At 33.6% G+C, this 19,617-nt stretch overlaps 3 protein-coding genes across 3 annotated transcripts in view; all 3 read left to right on the forward strand.

Moving 5' to 3' along the window:
* LOC107037966 overlaps positions 1 to 4,752 on the forward strand; it is a 16,818-nt gene extending 12,066 nt beyond the window's left edge. The window contains exons 3-4 of the mRNA XM_015256809.2: positions 2,170 to 2,325; positions 4,084 to 4,752. Of these exons, the coding sequence (XP_015112295.1) occupies positions 2,170 to 2,325; positions 4,084 to 4,248 (321 nt within the window). The 3' untranslated portion in view covers positions 4,249 to 4,752. The remainder of the gene's footprint in view (positions 1 to 2,169; positions 2,326 to 4,083) is intronic.
* A 669-nt stretch (positions 4,753 to 5,421) lies between these two features.
* LOC107037962 lies at positions 5,422 to 11,672 on the forward strand. The gene is made up of 4 exons (XM_015256803.1): positions 5,422 to 5,610; positions 6,225 to 6,275; positions 9,287 to 9,442; positions 11,076 to 11,672. The coding sequence occupies exons 2-4, from the start codon at positions 6,231 to 6,233 to the stop codon at positions 11,262 to 11,264; spliced, it is 390 nt and encodes a 129-aa protein (XP_015112289.1). The 5' UTR covers positions 5,422 to 5,610; positions 6,225 to 6,230; the 3' UTR covers positions 11,265 to 11,672.
* A 2,411-nt stretch (positions 11,673 to 14,083) lies between these two features.
* On the forward strand, positions 14,084 to 19,558 carry LOC107037959. The gene is made up of 4 exons (XM_015256798.1): positions 14,084 to 14,310; positions 15,633 to 15,683; positions 16,490 to 16,645; positions 18,160 to 19,558. Exons 2-4 carry the CDS (start codon positions 15,639 to 15,641, stop codon positions 18,352 to 18,354), a joined length of 396 nt encoding a protein of 131 aa, XP_015112284.1. The 5' UTR covers positions 14,084 to 14,310; positions 15,633 to 15,638; the 3' UTR covers positions 18,355 to 19,558.
* The last annotated feature ends 59 nt before the right edge of the window (positions 19,559 to 19,617 follow it).

The following is a 19,617-nucleotide window of genomic DNA, read 5'->3' on the forward strand; positions in this document are numbered from 1 at the left end:
TTTCCTCGTCAATGTATTCTTTCTGTGGTATAAACCTGTCGAGTTCTCTCAGATCAAATGATTGTCGTACAATAAATTACATTTTCTCCTGCCAACAGTTCGAATTCTTCTAGGGATATTTCTGATGATCACGACAAAAATTTAATTTTTGTGAAAGATATTAAATTTTTTTCTATCAAGTTGGTTAATTTCCCTCAAGTAAATCTGTTGCTCTCCATCAAATATTATCACGTGGAACATATAGTTTATTAGCTGAGTTATTTTTTCCTCTCAATGTAGTTGATGCAATGAAAATTACATTTTTTTGTGACTTTTTTACTTGAAATGTTGAAATTTCGGCGAGACTTCTCCCACTTTTTACTTGAATTTCAGTAAAAAACATCAAAATTGAGGAATAATTTTCAACAAAAAGTCGTTCATTCTTCTCATTTGAATGAAATGGAATAAATATTCTCCCCGAATTCTAGATCGATTGTCATAATTTTTTATCGACAATTCCGAGATAACGAACAATTCTGAAAAATTTATCTGCATGTTCACATCGTCGTAATTGATCCCCCTGGCGCAAAAAATGACGATGACTTCTGCGAATTGCCATTTAGACCTTCGTCATTCCTCGTTATCACCTATCACACATTTGATAATTCCGTGCGATCGATGGTGAAGTCATCGACGGCTTATTCTGGATTGAGGACAACTGTTTATTTTTTTCAGATTGATCACTTTTTTACATTTTCCACTGTAAATTTTCATGTTATTCCATGTCATTATTATTTTAGTCAATATTTTTAGTCATTCTCTCATCTCCCGACACAAAAAAAACTATTTCTTGAGCCGAGGAATTCTCTGAAGTATTCGAGTCATGAACACTTCACAGAATTCATACACAGCCTGACGCATTCTACGGAATTCTTGTCCCAAGCGCGATATTAGATCGTTCTTTCTCTCAGTGCACTAATTATTCTGATTCAATAAATGACACCAATTCCGGTAATCGAGCCATTGCATTGTCGTCTTTCGCGCTGACCGAGAGGCCAATTGAGGCCTCAATTCAGCAAGAATGTAGACGTGAATTGTCCGAACTGGCACAAGGATTTTTGTTGCAATTTTCATAGGGTACTAGGACATGCTTTAATAACACCCCGAAAATATTCCAAAATTATTCGCCCTAAGTATCTTCAAAGTTACTTGGAAAATTATCTTAAACAAAACATAATGAAGAATGAAACAAACATCAAAATACAATTGACATTTTGGCCAAACAAAGAAATCAGAAGCCTCTTCACGTGTGAAAAAATCCTATAGAAATTGTCTGTCCGAATTATTTCTATACATAAATTTTTACATGAATTTTTGTTTTTGTACGAAAGATGTCTAAACGCTTCAGAGAAAACGTAGAGAAATGTCGCAACTCCATACGAAATGTTTCTATACATGCGGTAGTGGGTTGTATAGGATCAAACTTATAAAAATTGTATAGAAATAATTTGTATAGTAAATATCCGTATAGACATATCCGAATATCATATACGAAAATCCTACAGAAATTTTGCACGCAATCCGTGTGGAAAATTTCTATACGATTTTTTCATACGCGTTTAGGGCGTGATTGTTAGGATTGGAGTGGGTGTGACCCATTCGGAGAACTATTTATTTGATAAATAGGCTGACACGCAATAGGTCAACACGCGTAATTTAAGGATGTTCGACACCCTTTTAGCCAAAATTGACGTTGTTTTCATTTTTCTGGCAAATTATCGATGGGAGTGACGTGAAAAAATATAACGATTTTGTGGTTTGTCATTCTTTAATGGCTCACGAAGTTGCGTAGTGGTGCGATAATTTTCATGCGTTTTTTCTACAGTTTTGTGATTCTTTTTAAAAGTTTAGAGAAAACGCAGGAAAATGTTCGCACCACCTTAAAATTTCGTCAGTCATTAAATAATGATAAAACGCAAAAACGTTATATTTTTTCACGTCAATTCCATCATAAGTTTGCCAGAAAAATTAAAAAAACGTGAATTTTGGCAGAAAGGGTGTAGAACATCCTCAAATGAACCGATTCACTTGACTCGAATAACCCATTTCTCTGAGTGTATTATCATTATCCTCTTCTTTATCCACAAAATGAATACAAAAACATTCTCAAATGTTTCGATTATTTCCTAGGTTATTGTATGCGTAATCCTCATTCTGCACGTTAATTACCATGGTGTCAGTGCGGAAGACGTATTTCTCTCAGCAGGAACTGAAGTCGGATTCCTGGTAATTCTTACCGGTCTGTTTGCCGGAGCTGTAACGGGAACACCCGTCAACCGACGTGTGGTAAGTTCTCATAAAACATCAAATGAACCTCTCTGGCTTTTTGTTTCACGAGACCGAACGCGCGCTACAGCGCGCTGTAATTCAGCAACGAAGTGGTAATACGGTACAAGTCAATTTTGACTGTTGACCAGTTTTCAATGAATATCTCGGAATCTAAGGGAGATAGCAAAATTTTTATTACAACCTTTTTTGTAGAGCCGATTGAGAGCAACAACAAATGTAATTATGAAAAGTTCGCTATCTCCCTTAGATTCGGAAATATTCCTAAAACTCAACTGGGAGATGAGTCGACCTAAACTGTTTTACCACTTCGCTACTGAATTGTAACAATCATAATTGAAAATCTTAAAATTAAATTAATCATGAATTAAATCTGCCGCCTCAGACGACTGGAACCAATAAGCGTGACAGATTTGCGAGATATCGATAGTTATCGCCTTTAAGTGTATGTTCTTTTTAGAATAGGATTCCAAAAAAAGTCTGTCCCATAGGAAAGTATGTAACAAAATATAAAAATATGTATGACATGGGCTAATTTCATATATCTCTCAAAATACATATCGACACCTTAATAAGACAAACGTGTCTTCATAGGAAACTCATAGAACTTACGCTTGTCTGTTATTAAGGTCTCGATATATGGCCCGGTTGCATCAAGCTCTGATATCCAAATAAACCCCGGGCAAAATATAATGATAGTTTTTAATAATATTTGCCGTTAGAAGGACGGTGGCGATATACAGTAGTATATATATATATATATATATATATATATATACCTGTAATAATATTAATAATAATAATAATAAGAATAATAATAATAAGAATAATAATAATGATAATAATAATAATAAAATGTAATAATTATAAAACTGGAAAATCAATTATTTGAAACAATAATAATTCATAGGGAACTCATAGAACTTACGCTTGTCTGTTATTAAGGTTTCGATATATGGCCCGGTTGCACCAAGCCCTGATATCCAAATAAACCCCAGAGTAAAATTTATCCTCGGGGTCATAACTTTTTAATATTTGACCCGAAGAATATTTTTTTATTTATCCTGGCCCCATTTGAATTAACACTTATTCAACCTTGGGATTACATTTTATTTTTTGTTCCCTGGATAAATTTGAGATACTCTCTCGGGTCAATTAATTACCCAAAGTTAATCAACTTCGAACATCCAAATTTACTTTTCTTCTTATCTGACGGTTGCGTTACGGAGCTGGTGCAACCGGGCCTATGTGAAATATGTATAAAATGTATATTTTATATGCTTTTTTTTAGAGATCAATATTAATTTTTTATAGTCAAAAATATAGTGTAAAATACATGTATCGTATATATGTATATATTATATAATATATACATATATATACATATACATTATATAATATATACATATATACTATCTTATGTATGTATTTTTTAATTACAGTAATAAATAAATTTTTCTTTTTTTACAATTACTGTACACAAAAAATTACAGTACATAAAAAAATTTATCCATCATATTACATTACTTGATAAGCGGAATGGAGGCTTCAAAAATCGTTACACTGGATTTTTTCAAAGTGGATTTTATATAGTTTTTACATGTAAACTAGGCCAATTTCAAAAAGAGAATATGTAATTCATAAAATGATTTTTTTTCGAGTGGAATTTCCCCTTGAAATTCCGTTTTGTCTCATAATTATCACCAGATTATTTTCTCATGAGTAAGGGACACTATTTAACGAATTTTTCTCCTTCAGGAACTCTTCTTCCTCCTCGTGGGATGCGCCATGTTCATCGCTTCTGGCGCCATCACCCTCGATAGGTACAGAGGCGACAGGGTCGTAGCCCGAGGATCATTGTCAATCGTTCAAGGTGCTCTGCTCCTCTTGGACGGTTTCCTGACATTCCGAGGAGAGGCATAAATCACTCAAATCTTGAAACCGCACTGTTTAATGTTCAGGGCATTATTGAAGAAAGGATCATTTTTTTCAACTCAAATTTTCAATGCAAGGGTAAATTTATTTCGAAACAGTGCGGCTCTTTATTTTTTTACAAGGAAACACTTCGTATTTCTTGAAACTAAAATTAAAATCCACTTCTTTTGCTACGGAAAATCTTATATGATAAGTAAATATGTATTCGAAATACAATCTTTATTTTATAATACGAAAAATGAAAATGTACAACTGCTGTAATTCCTGTATTTGTAAGTGCCATTCATGCTCTCCGAGTCATTCCATTGATTTGAAATTTTCGAAATTTTCATGTCGATGAAATTTCTGGTACCAGAATTTCTGGCTCTCCACATTTTTCCATCCATTCATCATTCATGTTTATGGAATGTAACATTGCATTTATTTATAAAATATGCGGATGATCATTGTTTTGGCGATGACATCATAATAAAGTGCATTTGAGTACAATTATGTAACGTTTTTTAATACTTTTTATTGGCGACTGTCTAACAACGAGACAAAGCCCTTTTCAATACTACATATATTCTCATATGCCGAACGAGGTTACAATGTTGCAAAATTCAATGGAATTCTATCAGAATTTTATTGCAAATCTTATATTTTTTGCCCATATCTATTGCGAGATACAAATCTACCTTTTTACCGATTTTTTCGTAAATATTCTGTAGAAAATACTCAACGGATGCTGATTTTTTAATACAATTCTCTCTATTGACATTTTTTCTATAAGAACTCGGGCATAAATTTGCCTATTGTTTTCTTAGCTCTTAGTAATAAGAGACAAAACAAATTACAACGGAACCATTTTTTCCCTAGAATTTTCTAAACAAAAATTCTCAAGAGAATAGATCATCTAGAAGAATAAAAAACTATTGACTTTATTCTATCGAAAATAGAATAATCAGGATAATTCGGTGAACAAAACTCTTCGAATCCCGTCCCTTCAAAATAAAAATAATAAAATAAGTCTCTATTCCGCACATTTCCTCATTTTCCATCATAATTTGTAATTCAACACAGATGCCACTAGTAGGAACTTCTCAACTACAATAAGCAACTCGATTCCAAACTTATCGTCGAAATCCAGCCCTCCCATGAACTCACGTTTTTGAATTTCCACTAGTACGTGTTGAACAGCGTTGGACTCCGCGCGCAAAACCCTCCGCAAACATTCGCAGTCTATTTTAGCGTTATCCATCATTTGAATATTCAAAGTTCACCGTCAAGGACTAAATTGCGCTTGTATTTTATTGCCGTTCGCTGAGAAAAAGTGAAATATTCCATTACAGGGAAAAAAAATAGTAATAGGTAAGTGCTATTTCATTCCACGAATTTTAGCTGATAAGGAAAAGAAGTTTGAACAATTTTTTGCAATTACGAGTGTTTTATATAAATAATTTATAAACAATGAATTTTCCACCGTAAAAATAATTTGTTTGGAATCGTAAAAAATTTATTCATATCCAGTATTTTACCAGACATCGATTTCATGCCCAAAAAATGAGTTTTCCGAAAGTTTAAACAATTTCAATTAGTTATTTATAAGCAACGAATGTTTAAAAAATAATAATTCAGTGCAAAACGTAAAAAATAGTTGAACCCAACTGTAAAAAATACTTGCATATCTTTAGTTGAAGTAGAAAACAAGTGAAAAATTGCTTTTCTCGTTATACAAAATGGTTATTTTTTTTAATAAATTCGAAATGCGCGTCCGAATGGTCATTTCGCACATCATTTTTTTCTACAGTATATAATTACTCGTCTCATACTATTTTGCTCGATTGAATTACATTTTCACGAATATGAAAACAATAAAAATAAACTTGGGTAATTTTATGCTGTTCTTGACGTACAGCGGAAACATTCAAGAATAGATCCATAACTTCAGTTCCATTTCATATCAAACACCCCTGTGCTTGCAGATTGTCATGGCCAACGTTACGAAGCTCTCGCTGATTAAAGTCGTCGAATTAGTGAGTATTAGTTGTTGATAATCTGGGGAACTCCAGCGCTATCGGTTCAACATTTCTCTTGTCATACCAAAAGTCAATGCCACTAGTTTATCTACGAATTTGTGTCACTCCAGGCTGATAACACCTGAAGATGATAACGTCATCAAGCTGTTATCAATCGTTTCCCTTGTCAGATCATTCATAATTATTCGTCATTGTTTCTTGAAAAGTTGCGGATTAATTTGAATTGCGTTTTTTTACAAACAAAAAAAGAATTCTTTTTTAAATTTCTTCTGATACTTCACCCGACGTTCAGCAGAAAATGCATTGATTTGAGCTGAAATTGCAATATTTTTGTGAAATTTTTACTTGAAATAGAATAAAAAATGTTCACTACGACTTTTTGGGCCTTAAAGCAATGTATTTATTTATTTATTCATCTATTCGGAATCACTTTATTTGGCTCCAAGTAATGTTTTCATTTGTCAAATATTTTTCTCAAAATTGTCATTGAAAACACTGAATTCTTATCGATCATAAATACTTTGAATTGTGAGATCGTTGATAATTATTCGTCATTATTTGTAGAGCAGTCGCGGGTTAATCTGAATTGCGATTTTTTACAAACGAAAAGATAATTTCCTTTAGTACTTTCGATATTTCACCTGGAATCCAGTAGAAAACGCATCATTTTTTGTTGAAATGCAAAATTTTCGTGAAATTTTCACTTTAAATAAATTTAAAAAATGTTTAAAACTACTTTTTGAAGTTTTAAACAATATATTTATCTATTTATTTATTCATAACAACTTCGATTAGATTCAACTAATGCTTTTTCATTTTTGCTAAACTTTTTCCTGGAAATACTGATTTTTTTCTGAACAAACAGTGTTTTTAAACTCAATTCCACAGATCGAATTCTCAATAAAATGATCATTATTGTTTGTTAAGTATTTTCATGCAGTTTCAAGATGACGTACCCTTGCAATCATCTTAATATGATGTAACTACTGCGCCTCACTCGTCAATGTTCAATATGACGTTATGAGGATGCGTTTCTACTTGATTACCCAAGGAGAAAGAAAAACCACTCATGGATCGAGCCATTTCCTACGGTTTTTGCCACTTTTTCTGCAAAGTCTACTGTTTTTATATTCGGTACGCGGAAAAAAGCGCCAGGAGAGAAAGACCGCGCGCCGATAATGTCCCAACGGCCGTGAAATTTGAGCTTTTATTTTCCTCGTTCCAAATATAAATGTGTAATTTTGTGAACCGTCTTGTCATTTAGTATCTATTAAACATATGGAACTGTAATTGCGCCGCTATAAAAGAACGAGGTCTCGCGATCGATAAAGCACTAACTCATCGAGAACACACTACCCTTACTCCTTGGGACTTTACTCCCATGTTTAAAAACACTGTAGTGCTATATTCGGCCGTTATTTGTTTATTTTTTCTTGATCAGAATGACGCAATCGGGATATTGGATTGAATTTGTACGGAGTATTGATCAGATACGGAATATTCGGATGAGGATCGATAGAATATAGCAGTTGAAATCGATTCCTTTGCATTCATGCTCATATTCGAGTTAAGGTGTTTCGTGAGAAAAAGTAAATAATGACATTCAGCTGCAATTCATATAGAATATTTATAATCACAATTGAATTTCACTATGAATTTTCTTAGAATTTTTTCAGATTTCTTGCTCAAGTTATTAACGATTGAAGTTGCTTCTTATACATAGGCTCTTATGCAGATTTTTCCGTTTAACAAGAAACTGCGTTACCATCTGAGCTGGTAATATAGTTTCATGCTAAACAGAAAAATCCTCTGTAAGAGCCCATGTATAAGCAGCGACTTTAATCGTTAATAACTTGAAAAGGAAATCTGGAAAAATTCTATGAACATTCATAGACAATTCAATTGTGATTATAAACATTCTCTATGAGTTCCAGGTGACTGTCATTATTTGCCTTTTTCACACGAAATCCCATGATTTCAAATTTCACTGAAAATGCGAAGGAATTCTGAATTTTTCAGTAAGAGGAGAATGAAATACAATTCTTCTAAAAAAATGAAAATTGAAAGAAATTGAAAATTCAAAGTTGTGAATCTTTAATTGTGAAATTCCGTGAAATTCCAATGCAATTATCACTTAATAGACATTTCCAAAAAATGTATTCCTTAGATTACATTTAAGGATAATCGGGCGAGGAGGAAATGTAGGAGGTGAGGCGGAGGGGTTTCTATTGTTTTCCTGCAGAAAACCAATCGCTGAACAAAAAAATTTTTCCCATTCGGATTCAAAATTCAGGCAATATTAGGGAGTATCTCCGGTTAAAAATTATTTTTGGAGCTAATCAAATTTATTTGTATCTGTTCCACGCATTGAATGGTTTTCAGATTTTTTTTTTTTTAATAAATGAAAAAATATTAATCCATGCGAAAAAGTGGCAACATCGTCGGTAGTTTTTTTTTTCACCAGGAGCTGGTACCACTGGCTTGAGGGAGCTCCAATCACAAGGCTTAATCGCTCTCTCTCAAGAGACGTTTGAATTGATCGCGCTACCCCCACCCGATCGGTACTTGAGACGTTGCTGCTCGTTTGGGCTGCGTGCGCAGAAATTTCATTTTTCAGTACTTTTTTCGCTATTATTAATAAACAATGCTCCTAGGCGACAATCTTTTTCACTCAAAAAATCATTGATCACATGTTCTAAATGTGTCTAAAGTTTCATGACTTTGGCTGCATTTTTTCCTTGGGTTTTGCAGTTTTTTTTGTGATTTCCATAAGATCACGGGTTAAATGACCACTTTTTCAAAAATTCATAATAAATTAACCATGTTCCCCAGCAGTCTGAAACTTTGCACACTCCTTTTCCATCATTTAAATAATACTTAAAAAATAAAAGAGAAAAATGGCTGCTTTTTTTCTAACCCTCCAGGCTCGCCCGATTATCCTTAAACGAGGAATTATCAACTGATCTCCGCTTAGAATCGCTATTAGGGGAAAAATTTTCCTGTTCTAGGCTTTAATATGCATAATCATCGGTCTCCACGCGAATTCGCCGATGTTCAGCCTGGAAGACTCGTTCCTCTCAGCAGGAACTGAGGTTGGCTTCTTGATAATCCTGACGGGCCTCTTCGCAGCAGCGGTGATGGGCACGCCCGTCAACCATCGCATAGTAAGTTCTCGAAATCACATGGAGAACAATTTTCTAGATTATTTTTTCGAAACGTGTGCAATTGCGCTGCACCGAAAAAACCATTTTCACGAATCAAAAAACACTTTTACCCACTCCCAACGAAATATACTATAAGGACATAATAGTTTTTCTGGTGCTGCACGCGAATTTTTCTGCTGTAAAACCAAAATGTTTCCGAATGTGCAAATTGCGTCACGTTTATGCTGGTTAACACATGAATTTTTCTAGAAAATTTTTCTTCCTGCAGCCCTGAAGACATGTCTAAACCGTCAATTCAATTTCTTCCCTCTATTTACGGTAGTATGAATAGACTCCAGTTGAGGCGTTGACTGTAGCGGGGAAAAATAAATTTGAAATTCCCAAAAAAAAAATTCTCCATCATCAAAAATTTTTAATATAAATTCTAAACTTGATGAATATGAGATGCATTGATGAATTGATCCATCAAATTCATACTTCAATTACTTTTCAAACAATAGTCTCTCGTTTGACCGCAAAACTGATCCCGATCGTTGATATGCAGGAAAACTTGAGGGAAATATCCGATGAATTTTGAAGGTTGAGGAGTATTCGGAGGACAATTCCTTCAGTTCTGATTTTGGCCGATCAGGGTGCAATGTTCGGGGTTACGGGACACATTCCACCGAAATGTGAGGAATATCCGTCAAATTCGTAGAAAACAATTGAAGGGCTACAGAGAAATTATCAGTCTGATAATTTCCCTGCAGTCGGGGAAATTATCAGTGTGAAACGCGTCACGTGACCCTGAATACTGCACTCTGATTGGTCAAAATCAGAATTGACGAAATTGTCACCTGTAATACCACAAGAGCTTCAAAATTATCGGGTATTTTCCGATAGGTTCGTTGCAAACAAATATATTCTTTATTCTTTATATTCTTTATTTTCCATTAAAGAAGGGAATTTATATAGCGTTCCACATCTTCGTGACGTCAGAGGAAATTAGCTGGATAGGATTTGGATGAGGTAGGAGGGGATCTGGGATTATTCTCAATATGAATTGACAAGAAAGGTTTAGTGCGAAGCACGAGTGATTTTCCCTGAAAAACTTGACGACTTCGTTTGTATGCAGGGAACCTTGAGGAAAATGCCCGATTAATTTTGAAGCTCGTGTGGTATTCGGGGGATTATTTTTCTAATCCAAATGTTGGGCAATATAATTGGACCATGAGACGAAACTCACAATTGAGAAACGAAAATTGTATAATTAACACTCATTTCGAATAAAAATCCTCGGATTACCACAATTGAATTCAATCTGTCAGTTTGACGAGGGGTTAATTCGACTGCATGATGTTTTGTTTTTTATATAGCAACTACCAGAGAAAATTATCAAAAAATTATCAGTTGAAAATCCTGTAGCTTGTACCACGTGATGTCGAATGGGCCAATTATATTGTCCAATATTTGGGTTGGAACAATAATCAGTGTGAAACGCGTCACGTGACCCCGAATACTGCACTCTGATCAATCAGATTGATCAATTGATCAAAATCAGAATTCACGAAATTGTCTTTAGAATTTATTTCAGATTGTAATCTTCAAAATTTGAGTTATACTTATACTTCTTTAAACGCGATCGTTATAACAGGAACTAGGCTTTCTCGTGGTGGGATGCGCCCTGTTCATCGCTTCCGGTGCAGTTGTCCTGGAAAAGTGGCAACGAGCCATCGGCACCCAGCACCAGCTCAACATGGTCGCAGCCAGGGGATCTATATCGATAATCGAGGGGATTCTCCTGCTTGTGGACGGGTACCTCATGTTCAAACGAGAGGAATAAATTATTTTGGTTGAAGTTGGGGCATTGAATGTCTCAAAACCATTCTGCACGTCTCGGAAAATTTTCTCGGAAAATATTTTCTCACGAAATTAACGAAAAAAAAATATTTGTGTGCAATCTAGGGAATCAGAGAGCGCAATTATAGGAGTGAGTGGGGCAAAATGGACTTATGACTTATGATTTTTTTAAAAATCTCAATGAGACATTGAGTTTGTAAGGGGAACAATTTTTTTCATTAAAAGTTCAATTCTTTTTTTGTGATCAGCCTAGAATGAAGTCAAATGGTCAATTTGTTTTCAAATTAAGAACATTGGAAAATGTGAGGCAAAAGATAAATTTTTACCTTCGCAACCTAATTTTTCCTTGAAGTACAAGAAAGACGAATAAATACTGCATTTTCTATGTCAATTTTTGTAGATTTTGTTTTTCGGATGTTCAGGTATAAAATAATTTAATAGGAAATTCTCGTGGCTTCACTAACAACTTTTAATCGAGTACTAGTAGAATTCTATTTATTTCTTGTGTCAATTCTATTAAAATTTATGTAATTCCCCCTGCGGTTTTTTGACAGATATTTGTCTATAAAAAATTATAATTTTTTGTATAAGAATTTTTGGACATGAATTTTCCAAATTTTTTGCTCTTCAGTTTTGTTATGAGAAACAAATAATGAAACTGCGCTAAAAAAATGAAAAATTTACACTAAAAAATTTTATATAAAAAAATTGAAACCTATTTACTTTTTTCTATTACATCTCTCTTGAAAAGAATGCACGCGGTCAATTTGCTTAATCTTAATTCTATTTGAAAATAGAATTCTAATAGAACTTCAAGGGAATTCTTACAGAGTTCCAGTAGAAATTCGATCGATTATTTGAGAGAAAGCGCTAGGTTTTCTTTATTAAATTGTTGCATACGTGTCACATACGAATTATTCCGAATGAATAATTCATTAGATTAGCTTCATGGAGATGAATTTCTTGTTCGGGGAAAATTTTTTGATGGATAATTTGCGTCTGAGAAATTTTCGCGTTTTTTTCCGGGAATAATATTAGTGTGTTCATAAAAGGCATTAATTCTCAAATTACGAAATGTCAAAAGATGAAGATTTATCGTGAGATTGTACGGTTCTCCTTCCTTCGGAGAGAAGGTTTCACTCGTATTCCGGTATTCAGGAACACTACTAATTTTTAATTGATTGACATTCATATCATGGAATTCATATTTTGTATGAGACACTCCTCCACCGTTTCCCTACGATTTTTTTTTCATTTTTATTGTTAATAATCAAGAACTGTCTCCTCTGAAAGCCGTGGGTTTTAGGAATTCTCACGCACTGTGTGCTTCATAATCAAGGCGTTATCCTCATGATCTAACCAATCATCTCTATAATTGTCGCGAATTAAAGCTAAATGGCTATTTATATTGAGTACCTGATGAACAGAAGGGCTGGGCTCGAAATATTTTAGTTCTGAGAGAATCCAAAAGATGATATTTCTGTATTGTGAATCTATATAATGACCACATTTTTTCGTGGCATGCACTGATAGAAAAGTGCACGTGGAATTTCAATAGTTTTGTTACTAAAAATAAATTCAATTCAATAGAAATTTAAATGAAATTTTCCATATTTTTCTATTAAGGAAAATGAAAATTGAATAATAAATACACGAATTTTATCATTTTCAAAGTAATCAAAATACTAAATTATATAATACGATTAAAAATGTGTGATTTATACAAAAATACGCATTCGATTAATTTAAAGAAATTTATACCACAACCCAATTCCTCTGTGCTGAGAGAAAAAATTAGCTTTGCCGAGAATATTTGATGGAGTGGAACAGACTTAGTTGAGGGAAATTAACTTGATAGAAGAAAATTTCATATCTTTCACGAAAATTAAATTTTTGTCCTGATCATCAGAAATATTCCTAGAAGATTCAAACTGTTGGCAGGAAAAAATATAATCTATTGTACGACAATCATTTCATCTGAGAGAACTCCACAGGTTTATACCATAAAAAGAATACATTGACGAGGCAGGAATATTTTTTTCTCAAAAAAAATTGTCTCTGTATAAATGTCTCACGAGAACAATTACTACTCCTAAAATTATCATGTTTTGGTGGAAACTTTCTTTTTCCCCACAAGTTACTTGATTCAACACAACAAAAGATCTCTTCCGGGAACATAATTTTTCGGCAGAACTAATTTTTCCTCTCAGCGTTTAATTTTCGCCAAAACTTTAAAATTCAAGTATTCATCGAAACTTTTTATTCATCAAATATGAAAAAAGTAAAGTTTCTCAAATAATCAACATCACCAAGAAATTCATGAATGATTTTATCGTGCTGATTCCAATTGATTTTCTGGCAGTGAAAAATAAAGAAAAGGAAGAAAAATAAAGGTGTAAAATTGTTATAATAATTGTATTCTGTATATCTAACTCGCAAATCCCTCCAGATTTGCGTCTCGATAAAATATATATCTCTAAATTTTGCTATTCGTTCATCGTTAATCATAAATTGTAACAATCGATTTCTCCACAGCAATGATTGTGCCATGACGTCCTAATAAAGGCATTCGACTAAAATCATCACCAAATTGCCTGTTCATTCATAATCTTAAATATTTCTTTCACAATCCTCTAAATAAATTTGAATTTGTTCAATAAATTTACGGACTTCCCAGCAGATGCCACTAGTGGAAAATTCCCGGTTAACAATCGAATCGATTGCGAACCGACCTTAAGAATCCCATTAACTTTTCCCCATCCAGCTGCTGCATTTTCGAATTTACGTTAGTGTGCGTGCAGAGCTCGCGCTCAAGAGACATCACCTCGTGTTCTTCTAATTCATCCTAAAATTGCTCATTCGAATTTCAATGAACAGCCCCGACAAGCCGAATTTAACCAGAGTCTTATGGTTCGTTATCAACGAAAGGTAGTGGAGTATCGAAATAGTCTAGCTGTAAGTTAGATGTGTGTCAATAATATCGAATTCTGGCGGCTGCAACACGAGACCAACAGAGATACGCCTAACAAGTGAGTTTCCCTTTTTTTGTTAATTGAGGTGATAAGGAGAACAGATTGCTTCAAACGGAAGCGATGAATTAGCGAGTGACAATTGAATTAGACGAAGGATATTTAATTAAGTGTTAACAATCGGGTGTGGAAATGCTTCTGCAGGAAAATGTTCCTCAAATTTCCATTTTTCCATTTTTCTTCCATTTTAGATTTTTTTATTCAATTTAAAACAACTCTGTTCGGTTCTGGAAATTTTTGGCTGTTCCACTGAAATTCCAGCGAATTTCTGTGTTCAAAACTCCGTGTTTGATTTAAAATCAATAGAAACTGCAAATTTTAGGTCAATTATTCCATGACAATGATGGAAATTCCGGTAAATTCAGTGATTTGTAAGTTCAGCGGAATATAATACAAAATATTTACGTTTTGATTGAAAATGCAAGTCTGTCGAGAATTTTCGTCTTTCTGCAACTCAGAAATTTGAAATTTCATTGAATTTCTACTGAAATATGAAATTATATGTTTTTGTCACCTGAATTGAATTCAGTTCAATTTAGTTTTAATTTTAAATTGAATTCATTTTAGTTTTACTTTCGAAAAAAAATCTCTACACTGTTACGAAATTTGTGACTATTTCTCTGAAATTTCAACGAATTTCCTCATTGAAAATTCAAAATTTCATTAAGAAATTAATGGAAACCAAATTGTAGTTCAATTATTTCCCTAAAAATTTTAATAATTTCTGGAATTTTCATCTTTTTGCTGCTCAAAAATTTGAAATTACATGTTTTTTCTCCCCCCAAGAATCAAATTAAATTTTTTCTATTCAAATTTCCAAAAAATCCTCTAATCTTTTATAAAGGTATTGCCTGTTCCCCTGAAATTTCAATGAATTTCTCCACTGAAAATTCACAATGTAATGGAAACATTAATGTAAACTTTAAATTTCAGTTCAGTTATGCCATAAAAATTCCAATAAGTCAGGAAATTCTCGTCTTTCTGCAGCTCAAAAATACGAAATTCCATTCAATTCTCATTCAAATAGAAAACTTCCCAATTTTTCCTCGTAGATCGAATTCAACGTCGCTCTCCGGTAACCCTCCTACCTATCGGATACCAATCGGACTTCAATCCATTCGCAACTCCACCGCTAATTAATACCCAATACCACCCACATTCAGTTATAAACACCGCAATTACCCCCGTCTGCTTCACAAAAAAATTGTTCAATGCCACAATTAGCATCCAATTTTTCACGCGTGATTATCTTTCCGCCTCGATTAATCTTGGAATCTAAAAATAAATATTGCCTCATACATTGAAATGACTGATGCTTCCAGATAATCATGTTTACCTGTACACAGCTCCTGATTATCAAGATCAGCGAATTGGTGAGTACTCGATATTTACGAAACCCCACTCAACAATTTTTACGATTGATCGAAACATCGTTTGTTGAAACATCAATTCCGCGACAACACTGTTGGAATATTCGAGGACAGCTCTCTTATTATAATACAAAAACTACTCGACAAAGATTTATGACGTAAACTGGGAAAACATCATTATAAAACTGAAAAATCAATTATTTGAAATATAATAAAAAACATATTTGAAATAATAATAATTCTTTTCAGTAAAATATAATAATAGTTTTTCCATTTACCTGTAATAACAATAATACGAATAATAATAATAGTAATAATAAAATAATACTAGTTTATTTTGCTGAAAGCACATGCTGAAATTTGAAGGACTGAATCCTCTTGAGTCGTAAAACTTTATTATTTTTGCTTTTCATTTTCCAGTGAAAGTTTTTACTTGGCTATTGCTTTTAGTCTGAGGGCAGCGGTCCTCTAGTAAAGAGATTTTAATAAAATATCTCATTGTTTTGCAAATCAGACTAACATCAGCATTCACGACTAATTTCCTCATGGGAATGAAATTCAACACATCGAGATTATGCTCCTCCAGCAACTGCTCCAGTGGCAAGGCCGCGACGCCGCGATGACGTTTCCTCCCGGGCATTTCAGCATTACGCAATCAATCACGTCTTATTATAGTTGTTAGCATCGGGTGTGATTGGAAATAGTCGAGTAAAAATGCATTAATTGAGTGAGAATACTCGTGAAGTCATTCATGCTCAATGCTGACAAGAGTGTTCATTGTCTCTGATGTTTTGTTGATTGATTTCCAGGTTCTAGCGGTGATAATCTTAGCTATTCACATTAATGAGCCTTTCTGCAACCCAGAGGACAAATTCCTGGCGGCGGGGACTGAAGTCGCTTTTCTGATCATTATGATTGGGCTTTTTGCTGGGGCTTTGACGGGGACACCTGTCCATCGCCGTGTGGTAAAGCCACAGAATTAACATGGGTGACATGGAAATAGAGGCTTTCTTGAATTGATGAGAATTTCATTGAGGACATGAAATTTTTGATTGAGAGATGGAACGATTAATATTGCAAAAGTAATCTTCTGAGAGAAATGTATCAGGTTTTGAGGACTAATCGCTTGGGACAAGAATTATGTACACGGAGGGAAAAATTCAATAAAAATTTCCAGAAAAAAACGAAAAAATTACGTTTCAAAACGTAATCCGCGAGGGAAGGAAAATTCAATAAAAAGTGTGAGTCGGAACTGAAATTGTACGAATCGCCACGTAAATGCTACGATTTGTTCTGTAAAATTAACCACCCGTCTGATGACTCACCGCTGTGGGGACAACAAGTCGTTCCGTAATTTTTCCCCAAGGATTGAGAAATTTTACGGAACGGAGCGTAGAAATAACTCACCAGCTTCATAAAAATTTTTGAACGTTCAAGAATTTTTTATTTTGGAGGCGTAATAAGTCGGCAAGTTTCTGTAAGATTTTACTTCTTTGGGAAAAATTACGTGACAATTTCGTACTTTGTTCGGTGATGAACCTGAGAATTTACTGAACGTTTCAGACTTCCTCTCTTCCATTCCTATAAAAATTGCCGGAAAACGATTCCCCGTTGCGGATTACGTGACTTGTTTCGTAATTTTTGCTGAATATTTCTCTCCGTGTAGAATGAGTCGAGCGATGTATAAATTCCTTAAGGATATCCAAATACTTTGGCTATTTTTCCTCCGTGAAATGCTCTCATTTGAGCCTCATTTGATCCTGAGTTTCCGGACACTTGCCAATGATTTTACTATTTAAAATTGCAGGTCTGAATTTGAATCTCGATATCGAACCGTTAGAAAACATCCTAAAAATCTGAAAAAAATTAGAAAGCGTATTTCTGGAGGAAGATTCATGAAATAATTTAAAAATTGAAATTTCTAACGATTACGAGGATTTTCTATAAATAATTTATAAACAATCAAGTTTCCGACGTAAAAGTCATTTGTTCGGAATCGTAACAAATATATTCATGTTCATAATTTTACTAGAAATCTACTTCATACCTTAAAAAATTAGGTTTCCGAAAGTTTAAACGATTCAATTATTGATTTATTTATAAACAACAAATGTTAAACAACGAAAAGAAATCTGTTTTTTCAAATTTTTCTCACGCCTTTTAATTGACAAATTTGAGTGCTTCCATTTTCGAGTAATTATTTCATTGTGCACTTAAACATTTCTACAATTTTATTTTGCTAGTCAAATTGAGTGATTTTTCCCATTACTTACGAGTGTCTAATTATTTTCATTGGACGTTTTTCTAACTATTAAAACAGTATTAAAATGTATCAGCGCCGTGGCAATGCCACACGGATCATTCCATAATTTGTCATTCAAAATTTTCATCAAAATTAAAAACAAAAAAAATAAAAAAGAGCGTCAATTAGCCTCGATTAATTTCTCAATTTCTAATATTAATTTTGATTATTATCCAGGATCTCTTCTTCATCCTGATCGGATGTGGTCTCTTCATCGCTTCCGGTGTAGTTGTCATCAACCACTGGCACAAAATTGTGCACAGCGACAAATACCGCGACATGGCCCTCTCCCGAGGATCACTGTCGCTCATCGAAGGGGTTGTGCTGCTCGTAGACGCTTTCTTCACGTTCCAGGGAGAAAAATTAATTTGATAGTTGACCTGAGATTGTTGAGAATGTACCAAAACTGCACTGATTACTCTTAAGGGCATTACGAGATTTTTAAATAACAGACGAAATATGTATTTTTGTAATTACCCATTGACGATGCAAAGCTGTATTTTCAGAGGGAGGTAGTCTATTAGTACGAGATTGTCCTGATTTCGGCATTTTATAGTCTAATTTCGTTTTCTACGGAGTCACTGATGATGAGGAAGAGAGAGAGGCACATTGGATCATTTTTAATCGAATAATATTGTGAATAATGACGTGATTAATAATAGTGATGATTGGGAAGCTGAAGAATCAATTATACGTACGAAAAAAATTCATAGAAAAACGTAGGAAATTCGCCAGAAAATTCTGTTGGATTTTCATTAAACTTTCTATTAGTTTTTGGCAGATTCTATGGAAAAATTGGCAGCTTATCTGCGCTTTCTTTGAATAGAAATGTTCAATGGGAAATGTTCTGTAAAAAAAAATCAACAAAATTTTATATTTCTATAGAAATTCTATTGTTTTGTAGTTTTTGGCTTAATCCAAATGAGTTGATCGATTTTTATCATTCGGACATAATAAATTCTTTCACTTCGAATCAGCTGATGGCCACAGAGGCCAAAAACTACAAAACAATTAAAAAATTCGGTCGAAATCTTCTCCGCAGCATAGAAATTCTGTAGAAATTCCTCCGCTCAAATTTTCTAAGATTTTTTACTTAATTTTTTCCATGAAATTGTTTTTATCACACATTTTCTTTAAAAAATGCGCAGTGAAGCTTGAGAATTCCGCAATGAAATCAGCCAAAAACTTACAGAACTCTCAGTAAAAATTCAATACAATTTTCGATCGCATTCGCTAGATTTTTCCACGAAATTTTGATAGTCATCATGTGTTCATTTGAAAGAATACTAATTATTCAGAGTGGATAATAACAGTATCAATTAAAAGATCGAATGAGATCCATCTTGCTTCTCTCCTCAAAACCAAGCACAAGCTTTACCGCAAGATAAGAAAGAATGTACAACTGTTATAATTTCTGTATTTTATGTACCACAAATCAAATATCTCGAATTATCTGTCCACATTCTGCTAGTCGTTTATCGTCCACCTTTATTGAATGTAATTTCGCATTGATTTGTAGAATCTAGAGGCGATTATTTTGTTACGGACGAAAGTAAAAACCATTTGACCAAAAGAATCATGATATTTATATCATTCATTTCACTTTGTTTTTCATTATTTAAATACGAAATATTC

Source organism: Diachasma alloeum, unplaced genomic scaffold, assembly GCF_001412515.2.
Source record: "Diachasma alloeum isolate Michigan unplaced genomic scaffold, Dall2.0 Dall_scaffold_00276, whole genome shotgun sequence".
Taxonomy (NCBI): Eukaryota; Metazoa; Arthropoda; class Insecta; order Hymenoptera; family Braconidae; genus Diachasma; species Diachasma alloeum.

Excerpts from the sequence above, each read along its gene's own strand:
- LOC107037962 (XM_015256803.1), top strand. The coding sequence starts at position 6,231 with ATGGCCAACGTTACGAAGCTCTCGCTGATTAAAGTCGTCGAATTA. Across the intron at positions 6,276-9,286 it reads TGATTAAAGTCGTCGAATTA|GCTTTAATATGCATAATCAT; the intron begins GTGAGTATTAGT and ends TTCCTGTTCTAG. Across the intron at positions 9,443-11,075 it reads CGCCCGTCAACCATCGCATA|GAACTAGGCTTTCTCGTGGT; the intron begins GTAAGTTCTCGA and ends TCGTTATAACAG.
- LOC107037959 (XM_015256798.1), top strand. The coding sequence starts at position 15,639 with ATGTTTACCTGTACACAGCTCCTGATTATCAAGATCAGCGAATTG. Across the intron at positions 15,684-16,489 it reads TTATCAAGATCAGCGAATTG|GTTCTAGCGGTGATAATCTT; the intron begins GTGAGTACTCGA and ends ATTGATTTCCAG. Across the intron at positions 16,646-18,159 it reads CACCTGTCCATCGCCGTGTG|GATCTCTTCTTCATCCTGAT; the intron begins GTAAAGCCACAG and ends ATTATTATCCAG.